The sequence below is a fragment of the Gracilinanus agilis genome, chromosome 5 (assembly GCF_016433145.1).
Source record: "Gracilinanus agilis isolate LMUSP501 chromosome 5, AgileGrace, whole genome shotgun sequence".
NCBI lineage: Eukaryota > Metazoa > Chordata > Mammalia > Didelphimorphia > Didelphidae > Gracilinanus > Gracilinanus agilis.
The window spans coordinates 185243904-185267017 of NC_058134.1; the positions used below are offsets into that span (position 1 = coordinate 185243904).

The 23114-nt window shown below is 33.6% G+C and overlaps 1 protein-coding gene across 1 annotated transcript in view; it reads left to right on the forward strand.

The window, feature by feature from the left end:
- Nucleotides 1-23114, forward strand: part of SOX5 (SRY-box transcription factor 5) — a 482736-nt gene that overhangs the window by 454508 nt on the left and 5114 nt on the right. The window contains exons 12-13 of the mRNA XM_044679066.1: nt 8532-8640; nt 12395-12568. Of these exons, the coding sequence (XP_044535001.1) occupies nt 8532-8640; nt 12395-12568 (283 nt within the window). The remainder of the gene's footprint in view (nt 1-8531; nt 8641-12394; nt 12569-23114) is intronic.

Below are 23114 nucleotides of genomic sequence, written 5' to 3' on the forward strand. Positions count from 1 at the left end.
GAAAATATATAGGGAAAATCTGTGGTAATCCTAAGCATGTATGGGCTAGATTTAAGCCTGAACCAAATACTATCTTATTCTTGGAATAAGTTACTGGTTTGCAGGTGAAAAGAACATAAAAAAGTCAAGTAATGTAATAAAATGTGTTTGCTTTTTAAAAGGTCTTAGCTCTGCTCTCAAGACACAATGAGCTTTCAACTAACAGGTCTCAGTTTGTTCAGTATGACTGAATGAGGCAGATCTATGTGTTATCAACCACTTTCAGTTAGTTACTCTTTTATTTTTTTTTAATTCTTACCTTCCATCTTAGAATCGATGCTGTGTATTGGTTCTAAGGCAAAAGAACAGAACAGCAGGAAATTGGGGTTATTTGTCCAGGGTCACATGCTAGGAAGTATTTGAGGCCAAATTTGAACCTAGGATTTCCCATCTGTAGATCTGGCTCTCTATCCACTGAGCCACTCAGCTGCCCCAGTTAGAGTTACTCTTGAAAAGATTTTGGGGAAGAGTTTAAGTATTTAGATAACATTTATTATGTGATGGTTGTCACTGTCCTAAGCACTTTACAGATATATTATCTCATTGGATCCTAATAACAACCCTGTGACAGAGATGCTATTATCTCCATTTTATAAGTGAGGAAACTGAGGCAAATTTAGGTTAAGTGACTTGCTCAGGCTCACATAGTTTTTAAGTGTCTAAGGCTGGATCTTCTGTGGATTTTCCTGCTTCTACAGATAGTATTCTATTCACTGTGCCACCTAGCTAACTCCTAATCTGGGCCAGCAAATTGGATGTTACTACAAAATACATATGCACATATAGAGTGGTTTTCCAATAGACATTAATTAAGAGCAAGGCTATGTGCTTTGAGAGTAGAGATACCAAGAGGAAAAACAAAGTCCCTATCCTCAAGGACTTATAGATTACTATGGGAAAGCAGAGAACATAGAGGTCTTGAAAGCCTTTTTAAAATATATGATCTTTAGGATTGTCTCACTCCACTCTGATAAGGTGGGTCAAATAGATGGGAGAAAACCCCCAAAGAAATATTTCTTGTTGTGGATCTTCCTACAGAATGGCTCTTCTACCGTACAAATATTATGCAGAAACTCTTGGGAAGGGCTGACAGATAAATGAACACTCAGTCAGTGTTCATTGGGGCCCAAACTTCTTTAATAGGAGTTATTTAATCTTAAGTCAATCTGAATGAATTTTATTTTCCTTTTTTAAAACTGTGCATATTTTAAACCTAAGTGAGGATTAAAAAAAAAAAAAAAGATTCCCCTCCTCCACACTTCATTTGTTCTGTTAGATTCTGCTTTGGTAAATTGTTATTCCATAGAAAATGTAGATCTCAGATAAGCAAGGCTGAAACTAAAGAGTTGAGTGGGTGGACAAATTCATTGTTTCTTCATATTTTACTTACTCTGATACAAAGCAAAATTCCATCTGATAAATCATTATGACATTATAAATAATCTTTCATCTTCTTTGGTGGTCTGTACAGTTCACATAACTGGAGGGTTAAAAAACGTTTTTTGGGGGATTTTCTTCCCTTATCATTAGTGTAGTAGGAAATTACTAAAAAAAGTACATTTAAAAGAGGTTTAACAGTGAATGAGCCTGCATTTGGTGGGCTAACTCTGTTCTAACATTTTATGCATGTGCTTTTTATGAGTTTTATAGCTTTGTGAATGGTATTTAAGTAGAGTCCATTATGACAGCTGAGCCACAACCAACCTTTTTTTTTCCTTTTGCATTTATATGTATGTGAATGCTTATTATCAACAAGAATCACAGTTTCAGGGAGTAATAGAAGAGTTATTTATTGCTGCACAGTTTAATTTAGTCTTATGTAAGTAAGGAAAGTTTCCTGCCTTTGAGTGATCTTTCTTTTTGCCTCCTTTTTGGAATACTGACACAGGAAGTCTTTGACTTTCTTATCAGTGCAAATAAATCATTACCACAATTTCAACTCTCACCATTATGTGGAGACCCAATGCTTTGCAAAAAGTGGGCACAACAAGTATTTATATATTTGTGGAAGTAGGGAAAGAAAAAAAAGAGAAAATTCCCATTTCTAACTATATACTCTCTTACCTAAAAATGAGCTCCCAGCAGATTTCCAGCAACTTGCTAAAGGTCTTGCTTGGAGATCCTGCCAGTATTTAAAACAATCAACAAACTTTACTAAGCATTTACTTTGTGCCAGGCATTGTGTTATTCACTTAAATAATAAAGAAAATGAACAGTTCTCATTCTCAAGGATCTCACATTTTTAATGGAAAGACTATCTATTAAATAGGTACATTATTAAATAGGTAAAATATACATAGAGAGTAGCCAGAAGGTCACCTTAATAAGGAAGTCTTTACAGCTGAATTGACTCACAAAAGCCTCTTGGAGAAGATGCCATTTGATCTGAGTCCCAAATGAAGCCAGATATTCTATGAGTGAGAGGTGAGGAAGGCAAGTATTTCAGGCATGAAGAACAAATAGCCCAAGTGTGTCAGGAAGGGAGAAGTGTCATGTGTGAACAATTGCAAGGAGGCTAGCATGGATACATTATAAAAAACAAGGCAAGTGGAATAAAATATCAGAAGATTGTAAAGGTAGAAAAGGGCCAAGTTGTGAAGATTATACAAATTCCCAAGAAAATATTTTATATTTGATCTTCTAGTTAATATAAGCTTCCAAAGCATGTTAAATAGAATAGTAACATGGTTAAATTCATATTTTAGGGAAACCACTTTGGCAGCTATATGAAGAGTTAATTGGAATAGAGAGACTTAAGAAAATGAGGCAACCCAAATGGAATATATGAACTCCATTTCCCAACCCAAAACAAACAAGAAAATAGTAATGGTGTGTTCTTCCTGGCTTTTGCATTTTTATTAATGATCTTTGTAGTCCTGGCTACATTGGCTTAAAACCTGCTTTCATTTCTTTTTGCTCCCCATATCTATTCATTACTAAATCCTGCTAATTTTACCAATGATGTCACATTTATCACTTTCCTTTCTGTTCATACTGCTACCACTCTAGTCCAAATCTCTATCATCTCAAAACATGATTATTCTTAGAGTACCCTAGCTGACATATTTTGTCTCCTCACCAAATCACCCTACTTGTAGCCATCAGAATAAGCTTCCTTAAATCTTTTCCCTCCTACTCAGAACTTTCATTGGGTTCCTATTTTATTCTGTGTCAACTCAATTCAACATATTTATTGAGCACCTATTACAAATCTCTATTCTTTTTCCATGGTGCTCCTAAATGTATCACCTAAAACAATTTATCCTAGTATTTCCCAATTCATACTGTTCACTCTATCAAAACCTCATCCTCATCCCAAAAATACACCCTGCACGTAACTTTTGCTTTCAAGATTTTTCTCATCAGGAATGTCCACATTTTTCCTATCCACCCATCCAGATCCTTACCATCACTACAAAGCTTAGCTCAGACACTACCTTTTCAATGGAGTCTTCTTCCTGCCATTTCTGTCATTCCTCTTCTATCAGTTATTATAGAACTCACATTCCATTGCACCAAATTTAGCTTTAAAAATATTCATTTAACAAACATTAAGTATTGGGATAGATATTGAAAGATATACAAAATTTAAATAAGACATGAAGCTCATAATCTAGAAAGGGGTTAAGAAAGCAAAGAACTATAATGATTGATGTTATTTAATAGTATCATTAGAAACTTCCTTTGTGAGATCTGATGGTTAAAATTGTTTCAAAATTAGTTGACAGTGGGAATTTGGGCAGGCAAAATATAAGGATCAGAGACTTGCTAGAGTTAAATGACTTAGATTTTAAAGAATAGATATTAATTCAATAGTTAATTAGATGGAGGAAGGCAATTTTAGGCAAAGAGAACACTGTGAGCAAAGTCATGGATGCAATAAATTGTAGTTCATGTTCAGAGGTGGAAGGGTTTTTCAAATTCAATATGTACCCAGTGGAATACATTGTCATCTTCCTGTACCTTTGGTGTCCCATATCATGGCCCTGTCCCTCAGTACACATGGTTCCCTCTGGTCATACTTTCTATTTCTTTGTATCAGGCAAGCAATAAGAATTATTAAGCACTGACTATATGCAAGTCACAATGCTGTGTGCTGAGGATACAGTTATAAGCAAAAAAGAAAGACCTTCCTGGTGCTCAAGGAATCATATAATGGAGGGAAACAGCACACATAGATGGGATTAAAGGGGAAAAAGGTACCTGCCTAGTAGTAAAAGTCTGACTAGAGGAGGAGAAGCACAGCCAGGGGGAGAATGACATGGCTGGCTTCAGTCCACCCCAAAATTGTAGTTCCTAAAAGGAATTCGCCAATGGAAAAAGGGTTATGGTAAAGGAAGGAATATTCCAGGATGAGGAGATTCCAATTACTAAAGGAAATCCCAAGGCGAGAAGGCAGCTGAGGCATAGTGTAAAGTCCATTGAATTAGAAGCAGATCTGAGAATAAAAACCCCCATGGTTCCTTGGCACTATGGTTTTCTCTGCTGGACAAGCATCTTTCTTTAACTTTACCTCTTCCTTGCTCCATGCTATCATGTAACCTTTTTTTTTCTCTTTGAGGCTGTGTTTCTTAGGGATGCACAAAGATATAGCACATTTCAACACATACATCTTGCTCCCAGTTCTCATGTAGTTTAGACTATCCAGCACCAGCAATTTTTTTGTTCCTGTCAATAACTACCTCCAAGTTTTCTGGGAAGGGCTTACCTAATTCCATTAGGTAAAATTGACCCACTATAGCAAGAAGGACCATTGTCTTTTAAGGATAGACAATACCCAATATTTCTCTCTGTGCATTCGCAAATATACAGATCACTTCATATTTATGTAAACCATATTAAACAAATTAAACTAAACATTTACCAAGAAGTTAATATGTTCAAGAAATTAAGAGGGATGGAAAGACAAGCAGGACATAATATTATTTTTTGAGTGCCTCATATTGCTTAATACAACACATACGTAATCAACTAGGGCTCATAAGCAAGTTTTCTCAAGGAAAAAGGAAAGAGGAAATGGAAACTAAAACAGCAGACAACTCACAACCATGATTATTGAGCTTCTGGGAAAACTTTAAACATTTATTTAAAAAAATCATCTTTTGGAAAGTAAAAATTCCTATGTGCAATTTTCCTTTTCCTGTATTCATTTGAAAAACTGTGACTATGGAAATTAATAATAATGGAATCTTGAAATTATGTAGTTTCTTTTTTCAAGATCAATTCTCCATATATCTACTCAATAGCTATAAATCTTTATATACACACATGAAAAGAAATGTCTAATGTAGATAATAAAAGGATATTACACATGGATGCATGTGCATGGTCATACAAATATAGAATATGTTATATTTGTATATTCTATATCTAGATGTTATTTATGTATGTCAATTCATATCTATTTTAGAGATGGGGCAATTGGACCAAATGTTGAAGCATCATTTCTAGTTTTATTTATTTTATTAGACAGTAAAGCAAACATAGAGCTCTCATCTCTAATATGGTCACTCCCCTAGACAATCATGCTTACATTTCTTCCCCATTTGGATACACTAGTTCTGTTTTCTGATCAGAGAAACCAGCATCATCACTGGAGATACTTTCAGAATGTATAATAAACTTGTTTAAAGGATAGTTATTTTATTTAAAAATACATATGTGTGTGTCTTTTATTTTTAATTTTAGTTCAAATTTAGTTTTCCTGAACTTATCACACTTGATAATATTAGGTTGTAACTATCCTTGGCTAGCTTTTCTCAAAACTATTCAGTATTATACCCTGGCTATCAGTGTCTTTGGAAGAAGCTTCCTCTTCTTCCACCTTATTTATAGCTGTCAAAAGAGACCAAAGGTTTGAATCTACAGTGATGTAATTTCAAGTACAGTGGCACCTGGTTTGGCTAGAGCAGGGACCTTCTCAGTGAACTTCTGCAGCCTCCTCATCAAGCCTGCCCTGGTTTTCAATATGTATTTCAATAAATAAATATCTACTTCGTGTGACATTATAATTAATTCACTTCTTTTCCTCTCACCTCATATATCATTTGTTTTTAATCTAGTTTTTAGCTCAGGGCTGTTGTAAGCCAGCTCTCTCTTCTAATTATTTCCATATCATTCAGTCTCCAAAAAATATAGATAGATGGATAGATAGATAGATAGATAGATAGATAGATAGATAGATAATGTGTGTATATGTATATATATATTTATTTAACTTTCAGATAGTGACAGTTTTCATGTGGAATTATGTAATTACTCTCCACTTGGGTTAAGAAACTGTTTCACCCTTATACCAAAACATATCTGTCTTCTTCCTTTAGTCTCAGTTAGTGTTTGCTGAAGTCTGGCAACCTTATCATTCAGATTCACGTGCTGTTGTAATGTATCATAATTAAAGGCACATGGCATGTTCTCCACCTCCTCCTCCCTCCATTTCCCTTTCTGTGTGCCTGAGGGTTAACTAAAGTCACAGCGCAAAGGGACAGAAGAAAAGCACAGCTGACTGTTTTGACATCTACTGTTTCACAGTGACATCCTCTGAGAATTATCTTAACTTCCACTTTACAGTGACTAATTGAATTATTTCATTATACTGCATGTTTTAGTAGTGATAGGTTAGAGGTCACCTTGTTGCTAAAAACTGAGTGTGACTTTCCCCCTCTGATCACTTGCTCATTCCAGCTCTTTGTTAAGACAGAACAAAACCCATAGAGCTGAGCTCAGAATCTTAGTATATGCCTGACATTTCTTTCTTCTACTTTTACTTCCTCTATTTTTCTTCAACGTTCTGAAAAACTGCCCGTCAGAATGGGAAACTCTCTAGAAAATATGTAACATTAAAGCCCTATAGACTGTTAAATCAAAATCTGATAGATGATCCATACGCAGCATGTTTCCCGTAGATAGCACAGAACAGTATTCATTGACCCAGGGACTATCATACCGTGTTGATGGAATGTGCTTTTGAATATAGCTGCTTTCTATCTTAAGAGCTACATTTACTGCAAAAAGACATCTGTTCAGCTAGTGGCCTTGGTATTGTTGAACTCAACTCAATACTATCCAACCCTCCCAACCAAAAGAAACTTTGAGCATATCAAGTGGCTGAAAATACCAATTTCAAAAAATCTTTTATAGTTGACTCTTTAAATTTGAAATGGTTAATCTGTTTTTTCACTGGCAGTTCTAGATCAATCAAGCTGAGTTAAACTACTTTCTACTTTGGATTTTACTACTGAGGCTTCTTTGGAAATGTTAAAAATTTCTACCACATCCTAAATAAATATCAATGAGGAACAGGATAATATACTGCCATTGTTTTAAAAATTCTTCATCAGTTGTGTAACTGTTATAATGTCATGAGTTTTCTTGAGGAAAACTCAACCAGTGTACTGGGGATTCAAAAAAGTGCTTTAATTGATTCATAATGAGAATTTTTGTTGGATCTTTTACATGTAAAATAAATTCTCTTAGGAGATTTCTCATAAGAGACCTCCATTTGTATCTTTTCTAATTGCACAGGCATAGAGTATGAAGTATGCAGTTCACATGCAAAGACTATACAAATATTCTTTAGAAAATGGAGTTAACCATCAGAAAAAAAATTGCCCCAAACTGAATGAGATTCAATTTGCATCTGAGAAACATAATGGAAATCTACCATCCTTTGAACAATAAATACAGAGAGATAAGAGAAAGATTTAAATTGACCATTGCAGAGTCCTAGTGTCTTTAAAAAAAAAAAAAACTATCCTGATCTGATATGATGCCATGTTCAACATAAATAAATTTAAGATCTAACATTTTTTCTTACCAAAAAATAAAAAGGATAGCTTGTAGTGGCATGTTCTACATGAATGCAAATCATAATCTGCATGCTTTTAAATGACTTGAAGTCTTTACAGATCTAATTTTTGTATATTTGTGTCTCAAACAATTCGCCAATTCAATATTTTGGCTTAGCAGTCCAAATCAAATTGTGGTCCAAGTACTAGGCATTCACATTTGATGTACAGAGACTTGACAAGCAATTAGCAATGAATATTTAAGTATCTTCATTACCCTTGCATGAAGAATGCAGATGGCATTTAGGGAGATGGCAACAGAGGGCACTACTGTGAATTATGTTTCTATTATTTAGTCACCTGACTATTGGAGGACTCTCTTTGGGCCCAATGCCACATCTATACTTCAACAGTCTGGCTGGAAATGAAGCAGACATTTGAAATGTCAAAAAGCAGGTTGCTTCCATGAGATTTCTATGCGCATTTTGTGATTTGGGAAGTTTGGATCCAAGGAGCCAAACGTTTGTATCCTTAGTCATACCAAACATAAATTCCAAACCTCCATAAGAGTTCCTACACCCTGAAGTTCCCTGAGAAATCACCTGGATCATTTACTTTCATTTCTCCCATTTGCTAGATGGCCTGATTATTTTGCTTCTGAATTTTCTACATGACTACATTTATCTCATCATTATTGTTTTTCAGGACAAAACAACACTGGAGAGCCTGACTCAGCAACTAGCAGTGAAACAGAATGAAGAAGGAAAATTCAGCCATGCCATGATGGATTTCAATATGAGTGGAGATTCTGATGGTTGGTGAAAATTATTTGTTTCCAGTAATGTGCAAGAGGGGTCTACCTATTACATCAAATGCAATTTTATTTAAACAGGAAGGAGTATCTCATTCCTACCTTCCTTATCTCTTATACTTACAACACATTTCCCAGAGTTTTCTATCCATAGCTTATTTTTATATTTTGGGGTTATATATACCTTTTATCCAACACAAGGCTTGACCAGAATACATTTCCAATTATCAAAATGACAAGCCAAAATCAAACAAATATGGTATAATGAAAGGAATTTTAGATTGAAAGTCAGGAGATTTGGTTTTCTAGTACCAACTCTACCGTTAACTTACTAGATGATGTTGGGCAAATTGCTTCACCTTTCTGAGTCAGTCTCCTCTTCTGTGAAATAAAGACATTAGACTCAATGTCTTCTATGTCCTCTAACTAAAGTAACTACCAGCTCTGAGTCTATTTATCTCTGAAATGAGTCAATACAAATGAATTTTGACTGTATAATACATTATCTGCTATGAGCACATACTAAGAACTTCTCTTGCTTCCTAATTTTTAATACTCTATTTTATTTTTTATCACCTTCCTATACTTTCAGCAATCACCTTTTTCTTGTCCCTTTGTGCAAGCTTTCTCAGCAGCTATTCAGGTTTATGTTCTCATAACATATATTGAAAGTCCCCAATCCTGTATCTTTTTTCCAAACTTTCTGTACTTCTTGAGCTATTCAAAGTGACAAATTAGAAATATTCACGAGCTAAGGAAGACTCCAATTCTTCTTATCTTGCTCCCATAACTAGGAATTTATCTCCTGAACCATGCAATATTTATACATTTTAACTGTCTTTCTGAAGATATTACCTTCATCTGTGTTGTCTGCTTTAAAGTGATGATACAATATCTTCCTGACTGGCTTGCCATGGTGCTTGCTCCCCTGCCTTTTTAATTTTCTAAGCCAGACAGGACTTTGTAGCATCCCTAAATCATACCTCTTGGCCACCTATTTTGCTTATGTCTAATTTTGATCTAAGATCAAGTCTATACTAACCAATTAAAAATAGAACTCAAGTAATTTTACATCTGATTGAGGAAAAAAGTTTTACTTGTTGTTTCCTGCATATATATGCTTTGTGCTTGAATTAATCCATATAGTTGCCTCATTTAAAAAAACAAACTACATTTGGTTAATGCAAACCTGGCTCCAATATGAAGGAACTTTCATAGTTTTGATGAAACACAGCTAGTATTATTTTCTATTTTTATGTAGCTATGGAAGTATAAGAACAAATCAGGGAAGATGTGTACATAACAAATTTCTACTTTCTAAATTCATGGGGTTAATTCCAAGGGTTGGAGTAATAATTAGACTTTCTAGCCTATTCCCCAGTGTTACTCTGAGAGTAGAGCAATGTAGTAAATGCTATGTTTGTACAATAAGAAGGTGAAAGCAAAACTCATCACACAATTGATGTATATTCCAGTAGTTTGTCAAAGGATATTTTATAGCTTACCAGTTTTCAAACTGAAAATGGATGCAGGGAATAAGAAGGCTGTATTAGGGCTTCTGTGAGACACACTTTTCCATGCCTGACTAGGACCAGCCTTTCAAATTCCAATAAAAGCACCAGCATTCATGAGAGGGTTACAAGACAAGTCTTCAGCAACAGTAAAATCTGAGGATGTATTGTTCTTACAGAGAGAAAAATCTCTACTTGTGATACGGATCTCAACACATCCTGCCTCATGATTAACCTTGAAGGTCTAGGGGTGTTAACTAGCCAAATCACATAGGGTTAAGTTCTAAATGATATTTACTGAGTTTATAATTGTTTCTTTGGAAAAAAAATTGACTTTGGGATACATTCATAATCTTCTGTGGCCTCAGAAATAGGTGTTTGTTTTTAGGGGCGAAACTTGTGATAGACAGCTTCTCATACTTAGCCTAAGAATGAGATAACATTTAAGGACCGTGGGAGGCAGCTATGATGATTAGGGTGTGCAGTTCGCCTAGTTGAGGTACTACTAAATTAAGTGGAGAATAAAGTTAGAAGGAGTTATTGGTTTGGGGGAAAGCAGGGATGGAGGAGATAGGGAGATGATTGAAAGCCATCTGCAAAAGTTACAAGGAAAAAAAAAATTCTGAAATTTTATCATATAAAAAAGGATACTTAGTATAAAAGGAGAATTCCAAGTTGTTCACATACTGTCATTAATGGTCATGATTATGATACTTAGCCTTATTTCTTTTCAGAAGAAATGAACAAACCAATAGCACTTTGAACTGTGAGGTGTGATAATACACACAAAGGCCACCAGGACTAAAACCACTTTTAAAAGTAATTTTTTGTCACTAAAGAGAAGATTGCTTATTTTAAATGTATTTTTTAAATTTTAAGTTCTAAAATCACTCTGAGATCTATGTCAAAAGTCATCCACTTTTAAACCATCAAAAAAGAGTTTTTTCTCTTTAAAAAATTTAGGCAAGTTTATATGTCCCCAAACATCTCAAACTTTCATGAAGTCAGAGATTATATCATGAATATAAAACAAGTAATCATAAAAGAAGATGAAAAAATTCTAATTTGGCCCAGTTTTAGTTGATAATTATGGTTCCTTCAACCTAAAAAATTCTCATTTTTAGCTATATTGCTGCAGTGATTTTCTGCCCTCTGAACTGTAATTGCTTCTTTAGAGAAAATGTAGAGAAATGCAAGCAATTAATTTATGGTTAACCAAAGTATTAGAACCTAACAAGCTTCACTCTGTTAGTCTCATAAATCAGGAGAATGGCAAACCTGATGCAATTGTTGTAAATGTAGCCATTGAGAGCCAGTTGTATGGTGTTTTAAGTATGATTCTGGTTTTTAATCTTTATATTCATCATTTAAGAAGCTCTAAGTTAGGCCATTAGTGTAATGAAACAGTAACTTAAAGACTACTAAAGTGGGACAGTACTTGGAGGAATTAAGGTGACTTCCCAAAGTAGCTAACACTAAGGCTATGACTTAATGATGGTAAAATCTAGCTTATTGAATCTCTACCAGTGGAGGTACTCTGAAGAAATGCTTACTTTTTACAATTTCTGTGGATTAAATCATCTGATGGGGGGAAAACTACTTAAGTACATAGTGTTATATGTTTTCGAGCTATGGTTATGTATTTTGCATATGTAACTACATGTTAATGCATTTGCTCTTTTCCCTATCACTTTCAGATGTCTATTTCACTTTATAGGCTATCATTACTGTGCTATTTTGTGCATTTTCAAGTGTGCTATTTCAAATAAATAAATGAAATTCAAACACATGCTACAGATATGTATTTGTCACCTATTAGCTAAGACCTCTCATATTTTGTTTTCAAATTTTCATCTAATGGGAACTATATTTTAAAGAACACATGCCTAGAAACAAGTTGTATTTATTCTTAGGTATATAGCAACCTTTTAAGTTCCTCTGTAATTTGCTCTTATATAATTATGTTTCACTCAAAATTGACTAGATTGGTATTTTTCATGCTACAATAAGGGACTTTTAACTTTTAAAAAATTATTTCTGTTGCACTAATTATGGCTTACTGACCCTACTCCAAGGGTATCATGTCCAGTTCAGGGAAGAAACCATACAGCAGACTGTGTTATAATATGATTCAAAATATAAAATATCTCAAAATTCGCTGAAGAAAATTTCTCACAGTGTGAACATGTAAACATAAATCTAGAACAATTTTCATTATGTGTGTGTGGTTTTGTTTGTTTTTTTAGGAAGTGCTGGGGTCTCAGAATCCAGAATTTATCGGGAATCCAGAGGGCGTGGGAGCAATGAACCTCATATCAAACGTCCCATGAATGCTTTCATGGTATGGGCTAAAGATGAACGGAGGAAAATCCTTCAAGCTTTTCCTGACATGCATAATTCTAACATCAGCAAGATACTGGGTAAGAACTATATTAGTAATCATATAATAGCTATAATTAACAGAGTTTTTATTTTGCAACTTTTACAGTTTGTTAAAAGATCTGTAAGCCAAGATCATTCATGTTATCTGCTAATATAAAAATATGCATAAATACTGGTTTTTCTATGATAATATACTTTGCCTTAACATTTGAGCAGTAAGAAGCAAATTGTTTCCATAATTAATTTGGTTGTTTTCCACCAATTTCAGTGATGTATGTAGATATACAGAAATGTATATCCACATAGATATTATATGTATATATAAGATACACTAGTATTTCTTTCTAGCCTTGAGCACATTTGCAGAATTGTTAATAAAGCATCTTTTTGGCCATTGCTGTTTCCTGTATTAACATGGAAGCAACAAACAAAAACTATATTCATACATATGTACATAAGAAGATAAGAAAATCCTCTGTCTTTTAAGAAAACTATTTAGTTTGGCCCTGTTTAAGTACCAGGAAAACAGAGAATTCTTTTTACTTCCTTCTCCTTGCCTCTATACCCTCTTCTTTCTATCACTGCCACCAATATCATTAGAAAAAATTATACACCAAAATTTATGAACAAATTAAATATATTCATGTATTCTAAGAGCTTATCATGAAAACAGAAAATAAATACATAAACCATAAAAATAAATTACAATTTGGAATGTATCAAATGATTCATTTTTTTATGGCTCCAATGTAATAAGTATAATACATAGTAGGTCTATAAAGAAAAGGTCTTTATGCAAGCTTCTGGCTAAGGAAGGAGTCCAATGCCAAGGTAGTTGCCTTTAAATATTAATTATTAGGTCATATTATTAAACAAGGTTCCATGCAACAGACACTGAACAAATACTTTTGACTTTCATGAGTTTATAATCTCTATCTATGCATCTAAGTTTAGAGAGGTTTACATTTGTTTGTAAAATATTTTAAGGTCTTTAGATTTTATAAATTATTCTTTTTATATAAAACCTAGTTCATTTAAAAATATTTATGGAATAATAAATGAAATTAGTACAATTATACATATGCAAATATATGTAAATTAACATTCTTTTTTAATGTATTATATATGCATATATCCATGTTTTATACATATATATGATCTTTTTTATTAAAATAGATTTTTCTTTTCTTCTTTTTAAAACCCTTACCTTCTGTCTTGGAATAAATACTATGTTTTGGTTCCATGGCAGAAGAGCAGTAAGGGCTAGGCAATGGGGGTGAAGTGACTTGCCTCACACACCTAGGAAGTATCTAAGGCAAAATTTGAACCCAGGACCTCCTGTCTCTAAGCCTGATTCTCAGTCCATTGAACCACCTAGCTACCCCCAAAACAGCTTTACTTTTAATGTAAAATTATAAGTAATTGTGGCATTAATGGTTTAATGTCAGCTTGGAAAGAAGCAGCCATTGGAGGGGCCCTACAGATCTATAATTGACCCTTTGCTGTTTAACCTTTTTATCAGTGTCTTGGATAAAGAAATAGATGGATGGTTACCCAAGTTTACAGTCAACATAAAGCTAGGAGGCATATCTAAGACAAAAGATAACAGTGTCATGATTCTTAAAACAATCTTAGCAATCTAGAACATTAAAGCAAAGAGAATCAGATTTAGGTTTATAAGGAAAACTGTTCAGTCTTATACCTTGGTTAAATAAAGCCAGCTTCACAAGTACCATAAGAAAAAATATCAAAATAATAGTTTAGGAGTTGAGTAGACTACAAGATTAATGTGAATCATCAAAGTGTTATGGCAGTTAAAATAGATTATTCTAAGCCACAATGAGAAAGGCATAATTTCCAAGCCTAAGGAGGTCCCCCAAAATCCACCGTTCTCTGTTCAGACTGTATCTAAAGAATTAACTTCAGTTTGGGACACCACATTTTAGGGAAGATTGTTAAATTTTAAATGATCCACAGATAGGTAGTCAAGCTTGCAAAGCACCTTAGAGCCAACCATACTGGATGAGGATGAGATCGTGAGTGGGGATTCTCACTCAAGAGCAGGGATCTTTGTTATGAGATTGAATGCTAATGTTTTCCAGTATTAGCAGTCATATTGAAGAAGCATCATAGTTACTTTGCTTGGTTCAGGACAACAATTGAGAAACGTTTGGAAGATGCAAGGAGACAAATTTAAGCTCCTTTGTAAGGGAAAACTGTAACCACTAGAGATTTCTAATCAAATGATAATGGCCTCTTTCTCATTGGATGTTTTCAAACAAAGACTGGATAATCATTTGTTAGAAGTGTCACAAAAGGATTCCTGATTTGAATATAGGTCTACTTGGTGATCTCTGAGGTTTTTTGAGGTGTAAGATTTAAATTAATACCAATAACTTCAAGTATTATATTGTATAGAGTTTATTAATAATCTCTTGAAGTAGAAAGAAAATAAATCAAAAGAAGAGAAGTTCAAACATAATTATCTAACAAAAAGTAAACCCACATGAGTAAGTTCACCTGATTGCCCAAAAGCTCACTTCAACCCCTGCAATCAGAAAAGAGAGAGAGAGAGAGAGGAGGGGCTACATAAAACTTGTATCCTCCCTACCTTAGCACGCAATGTGAGAAGGAACATGGAATGCTGGGAATTGGAGTTTATGGAAGCAGGTTCTAATTACACAGAGGACTAGAATAAGAGCCACTATAGTATTAATAAATAATAAAGCAAGATGATATTTTATGAAATATTGTAAAAACCCTAAATGAAGCAAAAAATACTTTTTTATTTGAAAAATAAAGAGTATGATCTAATGATAAATAATTTAGCCATGTCATATAAAATTTTAGAACAACAAGAACAAAAAAACCCTCTCAGAGACCCAGAAAAGTACATTGCCTAAATTTAGTAGTTTTTGTTGGATTAGAGAGATGCCATTTATACACTATGCAGATTAACTAAGGGGCCATGTAGAGGGGATGACTTCAATATTAAGTCCTAAATAAATAAGTCATCTACTGAAATCTACAAGATTATTCTGAGCGAGTGGCCCATTTCATACAGAAAGTACAAAGAGAACTTGATTGTTTTGGATAACAACCTCCGACAGCACGCTGCTAATTCATTCTGCTTAAAACAGGCGCTTGAGCTGGGTTGACATTTTACGTGGTCTCTAGGGATCCTAGTTGACATTTTAAAGGGCTTCTAAGCATTTTATAATACCCTAAAATCTGGTTTTAATAAGCCATTCTGCTGAAATTGTTAACATAAGGAATCACCTTTTACTGTTTGGCGCTAGATCAGGGGGATACGGGGACATCTTTTTCTGATTAGATATACAGTAGTTGGAGTAAAATGTGCAAATTCATTACAGACCTCATAGAGGTGACAGACAGTGTAGCTCAGTCCAAGCTCTTCCTTGTTTTGTTGCCAGCTTTAGAAGGAAAAGGGAGCTCTTTAAGACAATGTGAGATGTTTCCTTTATTTTGAACATCAAATATTATTTTCTGGTTTGAACCTTCTTCCTTTGCAATCAAGAGAAATACCCCAATGTCCTCCTTGACAAATATATTTCAAAGGTCTCCTTTTGATTGCAAAAGACCAATCTTTTGAAATCAGCAGGTCCCTGTTAACTGTCCCAGGGTGAGTAACTAGAGATTCCCAGATCAAGTAGGCATTTTCATCTCTTTGTGAGGTATCTAAAATGGTTTTTCACCATCCATTCTTGGTTTGTTTGGAGGGAATTGTACTGCAGTTCTGTGAAGTAGTCACAGAAATTTTGTACCCAGTGAAAATAGCTGGGAATGGGTCAATATTATTCAAGGGATATTTAGAAAATATGGACTCTATTGTGACAAAAATAACCAAATATGACTTATCTAGAAAAATATATACTTAGCAGAAGATTGCTCCATTGTAGTATGTAATTTTGAAAGTGTCTGCATTTATTTCATAGTTCTTTTTAAAGGGCTTTGAGATCAATGATACTCATAAAAATTCCCAGGAATCATATTTTTTGGCATCAAGGCATGTTGTCAATGTATTGCCAAGACTAAGTCCTAGAATGCTAAAGAGGTGACAAAAGTTGTACTTGTCATTATCAAGTAATTTTATTATTTTGCACTCCTTTTTTCCCCCTGTATATAAATTACACCAAAACATACAGTGATGTGCTTCCTAGTATATTTCAAAGGTTCCTAGCATTGTTTGTATCACTTCTCTCTTCAATTGCTGATTTAAAAATTTTTTTTGTTCTTGTTGTTCTAAAATTTTATAGGATTTTCATTTTCTTTATAAATTAAGCTTTTTAATTAGAAGATAGTAAGGTTTTATTGGGGTTTTTTATTGTTGTTATTTATACCCTCACCTATCTCCATGGAATATTTCTCATATTTTAATTCATTGGTTAACAATACAAAATTCAAATATCTTACAATATCCTTGCAGAAGAGGGGAAAAAGAGATATTGAATATTTTTTCCAGGTAGCTAAAATGAGCCAAATAGTTCAGAGACTGCCTCAATGTTAGATAATAAACATTTAGAAACTTACCAAATGCCTTAGAGTATTTAGAGTCACCAGTCAACATACTGTTGCTATCATTTTCCATGCATATGAGAAAGAATGACTGGTTTCCTCTTTGGAAAGCTTTAATGCCAAGGTATATAATTGCCATCTTTTACCCTTCAAAGACCCAATTTTTCTTCTATGTTCCTCCTAAATATACTAGTGATTTTTAATCAGCATTTACAAAAGGAGCTAACTTCACTGTAAAAAATGGCAAGTGACTCACTCTTAAAGCCAAGAATTATATATATTGGATATAGAAAGATTACTGGACTAAAAGTCAGGAAAAAAAAACAAAAAAACTTCCTCTTCATGCTTTTACTTAGCCTTATCTCCTTAGAAAAATCAAAATTCTGTAAAGTGGGGATTATAAGACCTCTCCGGCCCAACCCACAAGGTCCCTACAAGGATCTAATGAAATTTGAAGAAATAATAACCTTTAGATTAAGATTACAAAAATTTGCATTATAATTATCTATTTCAGTCCATAGTATTCATTTCCATATGTGTTTTAATTAGTTGTTACCTTCCAATTCTTATTAGTGTAATATACTCTCATTTCCAGGCATGTAGTGTTCTCCATGGATACTACACTTAAGTGATATATTTTTAAAGACTCAATCTTATGGATTAGTCTGCAAATACATATCATCCAAAGAGTTAAGCAACTTTGGGGCATCATATAAATAACACAATTAAAATCTCCTTAATTGATTAGAATGATTTGGCTTTTTATATACACAATCTCAAAATCTTTGATATGAAAACATCTAGGGGGAAAAAATCTACTTTCTAGTTATTCAATGTTAAATTCATCAAAAGAAGTCTTTTTCTATTTGATATCTATCATCAAAATAATATTCAAACACCTATCATAAGAATAATCAACCTTTTTAGTTTTTTTAAGTATTAGGCTTCTGAAGGAAAACACATTTCTTTACAATATGACAAATGCTATTTTTAACAAGAAAAATCAAAGGAAAGAACATGTTGAAATGATGATACTTGCCTTTGAAGCTTCCTTAAAGAACTTAGTATAAAACATTTAGTACCAGTATATTCTAATGGAGTAAACAAACCAGTCAGAAACTCTTGAATTCTTGCCATAGCATCAACAATATCTTTGGGGAAAATAATTTCATGTGTATAAAATGGATATAATAGGACCATGAAAGATGTTCATAAGAACACACATCCAATCCAGAAAAGAAATTAACATAATAGTTGTATTACTAACAATAATTGAGTTCAATTCAATAAGTATTTACTGTGTACCTACTAGGTTTCTGGCAAAAAGCTAAGGATTACAAGGACAAAAAAAAAACAAACAAACAAACAAACAAAAAACTCTGAAATAGTCTTTACATTTTAGGAGTTTACATTTCTTCACACACACACACACATATAAAGAGAGAGAGAAAGAGATAAAGACAAGCATGTACAAAATACAAATTGAATACAAAGTAATTTCCTATGAAGGAATGTGGAGAAAGCACTAATAATTAGAGAAATCATTAATGCCCTCCTCTAGATCCTTGAGTTGAGATGTGAAGGAAAATAATTATTTGGGCAAAAGGACAGAAGTAGGAGATAATGTCATGTAAGGGAAAGCAAGGATTCCAATTAAGCGGAAAATACAGTTTAAATTGGAATAATGTGAAATAATATTCAGTAGAAAATAATTATTTCATCATTCTTCTGGAAGATGACACAAAAAACCCTCGATGAGTTTGTTGACTATGGAATTTGAAATACAATTAAACAGGGCAATTGGTGGCTAAGTGGATAGAGAGCCAGGCCTGGAGATGGGAGGTTCTGTGTTCAAATGTGGCCTCAGACTCTTTCTAGCTGTGTGACCCTGGGAAAGTCACTTAAGTCCAATTGCCTAGTCCTTACCACTCTTCTGCTCTAGAACTGACACTTTTAAAGCAGAAGGTAAGCATTTTAAAAAAAAAAAAGAACTAGAGACAAAACATTCTGCAGAAGATAAAACTAAATGATAACTCAGATTTATATATAGACATTTAAGTTTAAGAAATTTTCTTTATAACAACCCTGTGAGCAAATAATACCAAAATTACTACCCCTGATTTTGCAGATGAGAACACTAAAATTAGGAAGGCTTAACTGATTACCCCATGATCATACAGCTAATAAATATCAGAACAAGATCTTGAATGCAATATTGATTCCAGATCAAGAAGTCTTGTGATCTCCATATTTAATTTTGAAACTTCTAATTCCTTTATAAATCCTTGAAATTTCTTTACCTAGCATAAAAGATTACTTTTTTGCAGTCATCTCTACTGCTTTAGTGAAGAAATGTTTCAATGTATACTCTAAATTAAAAATATAAAATTCTTTAGGTTTACTTATTTATAATGGATTTATGCATTTCTCATGCCAAATGACTAAGAATGTAGGCCACAGGATAAATACTATGCATTTTATTTCCTAGTCTTTCATTCTAGAGCCATGAGCCACATGCCATATGCTAACACTATCTAAAGAAAATGTCTGCATTTGAAAAATTTACAGTAGATTGTCAACTTCTCTTATTGAGTTATCCTGAAAGAATGACTACTTAGAATTTCTGCATCAGATGCTAAGGCACAAAAAAAAAAGCCTAAGAAATATTAAAATTTTGCAATTAGCTCTAGTCTAACTTTACAAGGACTAGTACAGTAAGAACCTGAATTTATTTGTATATACAAGGGAAAATTATGCTCCTTTTTGGTTTTTTAAGTAAACTAAAATTTGAGAAAGGAATTTTTCTTAATCCCTTTGCCAGACAATATGATAATTTTCTTTGACTCTCTTATGTGGGCCTAAAGATTATTGGTGAAGATGCTATGCAATCAACAGTCTGTCCTTTATTTCCTTGTGAAATGTGTTTTGTCTGCAGCTCTTTCTTTTGTTTGTTTTATTGATGCCATTTGTTTTACACTAATCATTGGTTAGGGGAAGGTGAGATACCTTTCCATCTCCAGATTAAACACTTTCTGGTTAAACAGAAAAACAATTAGGAGAAACATTCTGTATAATGAGCACATATGACAATGCATACAAGTTTCTACCTCCATAGTCCCTTATATCTCTGCTATAAAGAGGGAAGGAGGTCTAGTTATCTGTTTTCTGGAACCATCAATGACTTTTCAATTATTAAAGCTTCCCTTTGGCAATCTTTTCATTTTCATTGCTGTAATCACTATATGTATTTTGTTATAGTTCTACCTATTTTTTACTCTATGTATATACAAATCTTCCCATTTTAATAAAGTCTTTATAATAATTGGTTATCTTTTAACAGTTTTAAATTATCTAATTATATGTCATTATATGAAATTTTTTTTCTTGAGGTGAATAAGCATGTGTTTGCCTTCATTAAATAAAGATAAAACTGAGTATTCACTTCTCAGGTTTAAATTTTACCATGGAATTTTTTCCTATTCTAAGGAAAACCAAACTAATAGGAAATATGATGGAAACACAGTGGGTTACCTTCCTTCCACACCCAAAGCTCAATTTTCTATAAGCCTAATATGATTTATTTTAGATTCAGAGGTTGTAAGCTGGTTGCTTATATTCATATCTGAACTGTAGTCAGAAGTTCTATGGCAGCTTTGGCAAAAGTTTTCCAGTTCGAGTGCCCACAGGGCAAATTCAAGCTGTCTGTGAGCTCTCTTAATTCCTGAGAAAGCTGAGGAAGGAAGTGCTTACTTTGGGTGGCTGGGCAGAGGGGTAGGATATGCAAAAAATGTCCTCAGGCACTAAGAAGAGGGGGAACAGAGCAGCTCCCCCTTGCCATTCCTGCACGTGAGCCAGTACTTCACCAACGCTATCCTTGGAGACCACAAAGTTGTTGTACAATAACTATTTAAGTTGTCTTCATCATCCCCAGTTTAGTAGGGAATAGACCTTGAATCTGAATCTTGGCCTTTATAACCATCAGATCACTAGCATTTATTAAGTATCTGTGGTGATGTTTACTGAACAAAAATATTACATTCATATACCACTTTTTTTCAGCCATTCCCAAAATGATGGACATCCACTTTGCTTCCGTTTCATTACCACAAAGAATACTCTGTAGCTTATCATTTTAGCTAAATATTTTTCTTATTTTTTTCTATCACTCATATTCATAGCAATAGATATCTAAAAACAATAATAAATCCAATAGTATGTTACTTAAAAAGTAGTTGAGTTTTTAACTATAGAAAGAATAAAATAAAAGCATCCTTTGTCAGGCATAGGCTTTCATACTATGAGGTTGGGTTTCAATGTGATTGTTTTTTGTTTTTCTAAGTCAGAACACCATGAACATCTATAAATTTACATAAAACATAAATATCTGGGTATTTTAAAAATAGATATTTCTGATATGAAATTGTAGTAAAAGGATGGGATATTTTCCTTTCCCCTACAATTTCAGAATATATTCCCTAAACTACTTGTTTACCCATTTACAAATAGGCACCTTGGAAAGATGACTATTAACAATATAAAGTGAAGTTACCAATCACTTGAGATAAGCAGAATAAACAAGCTTTATGAACTTTGCTTTGATGGCTTTGGAAGCCAAACAAAAGCAATGGTATTAGTTCCTAGGTGGGCTAGGCTATTCTTCTGTTTATTCTGTTTATCTCCTCAGAGCTAATATACTTAATGGCTTTAAAAATACCCTAAATGGTTTTTCAGATTTGTCCTGGGCTATACTAACCACTTGCAGATAGGTATCCCTATCTGCAAATGAGCCAATTCCCCCATATGAGCTGTAATAAACATAACGATATTAGCAGAATCAAGGAATATAAGTATGGACTTGCACAGAGAATTTATTGAAATGATTTAACAACAAAAATAAAAACTCCCAAGAAATGAAATTTTTTGTTGTTTTATCCAAAATAGAATTGAATTTGTAGAAAGAGGAAAAAGAGAATAATTTCTGGTTGATATTTCTGTTTTGTTTAGCTTATCTATGAACTCAGCAGAGGCACCTGGAAACTGGGGTTTGCCTTCTACAGATGAAGAACTCCCAGTGCTGCCACCTGAAGGGAGTTTCCTCATTTGGGAGTTCCTTATGCCTATGGATATCACAGGATCTGTCCCTATCCTTATTATTATAGATTAACTCGAGTTGAAGTTTTTGCTTCAAAAAGTATCAAAAGTTCTTGAAGTTATATAGAGAAGGAAATAGCAAACCATGCCAGCATTTTTGCCTAGGAATCACCAAATAGGGTTAACAAGAGTCAGACACAACTGAAAAATGACTGAACAGGAAAATAAAATACACACACATATAAACCTACGTATAAATATGTCACCAGCACACTAATTTTATCTTTAGTCATTGCTGCATAATATATTTTAGTAATGCCTGTACTTATTTATAAATGTATAAATAGAACTTTTAATGTAATACTCCAATTGATTTGTGATCTCATCATTTTCCCTCTAATAATAATACAGATCACAGTGTATCCATGTCTGCCTGATTTGTACAATTTCCCTTCATGAAGAGGGATTTTTTTTTTAGTTTCATGTGTTACCATAGCCAAAGAATTAACCAATAGGTGGCCAAACTACTTGACAAGAAGCCTCTCTATCATCAGCAGGATGGGGCTCCTTTTGCTAGTTGCTTTCTCAAAATATTCCCAGCATCATGGACCTTGCCAAGAGCTTGTACTTCTCATATCTCATAGAAACATCCATATCATTATCAGGAATAGGAGGAGAACTCTTGAGAAGGAAAGTGTGCATATTTAGTCAGGATGATGCATATGGAGGCAATGTAACTATTTACATTTTAACTATTATGTAATATGTATATCTGACTGCCTGAATACCTTACATACCACCCACTTTCATGTACTCTTTGATACAGTAATACTGGCCTCTTTATTGTCTCTCAGTCAGGATATTCCCATCTCTCAACTTCAAACATTTTCACAGCTGGTGCCCTTTGACTGAAAAACTTTTCCTTCTCATCTCTTCCTTCTGACTTCCTTCCAGTAC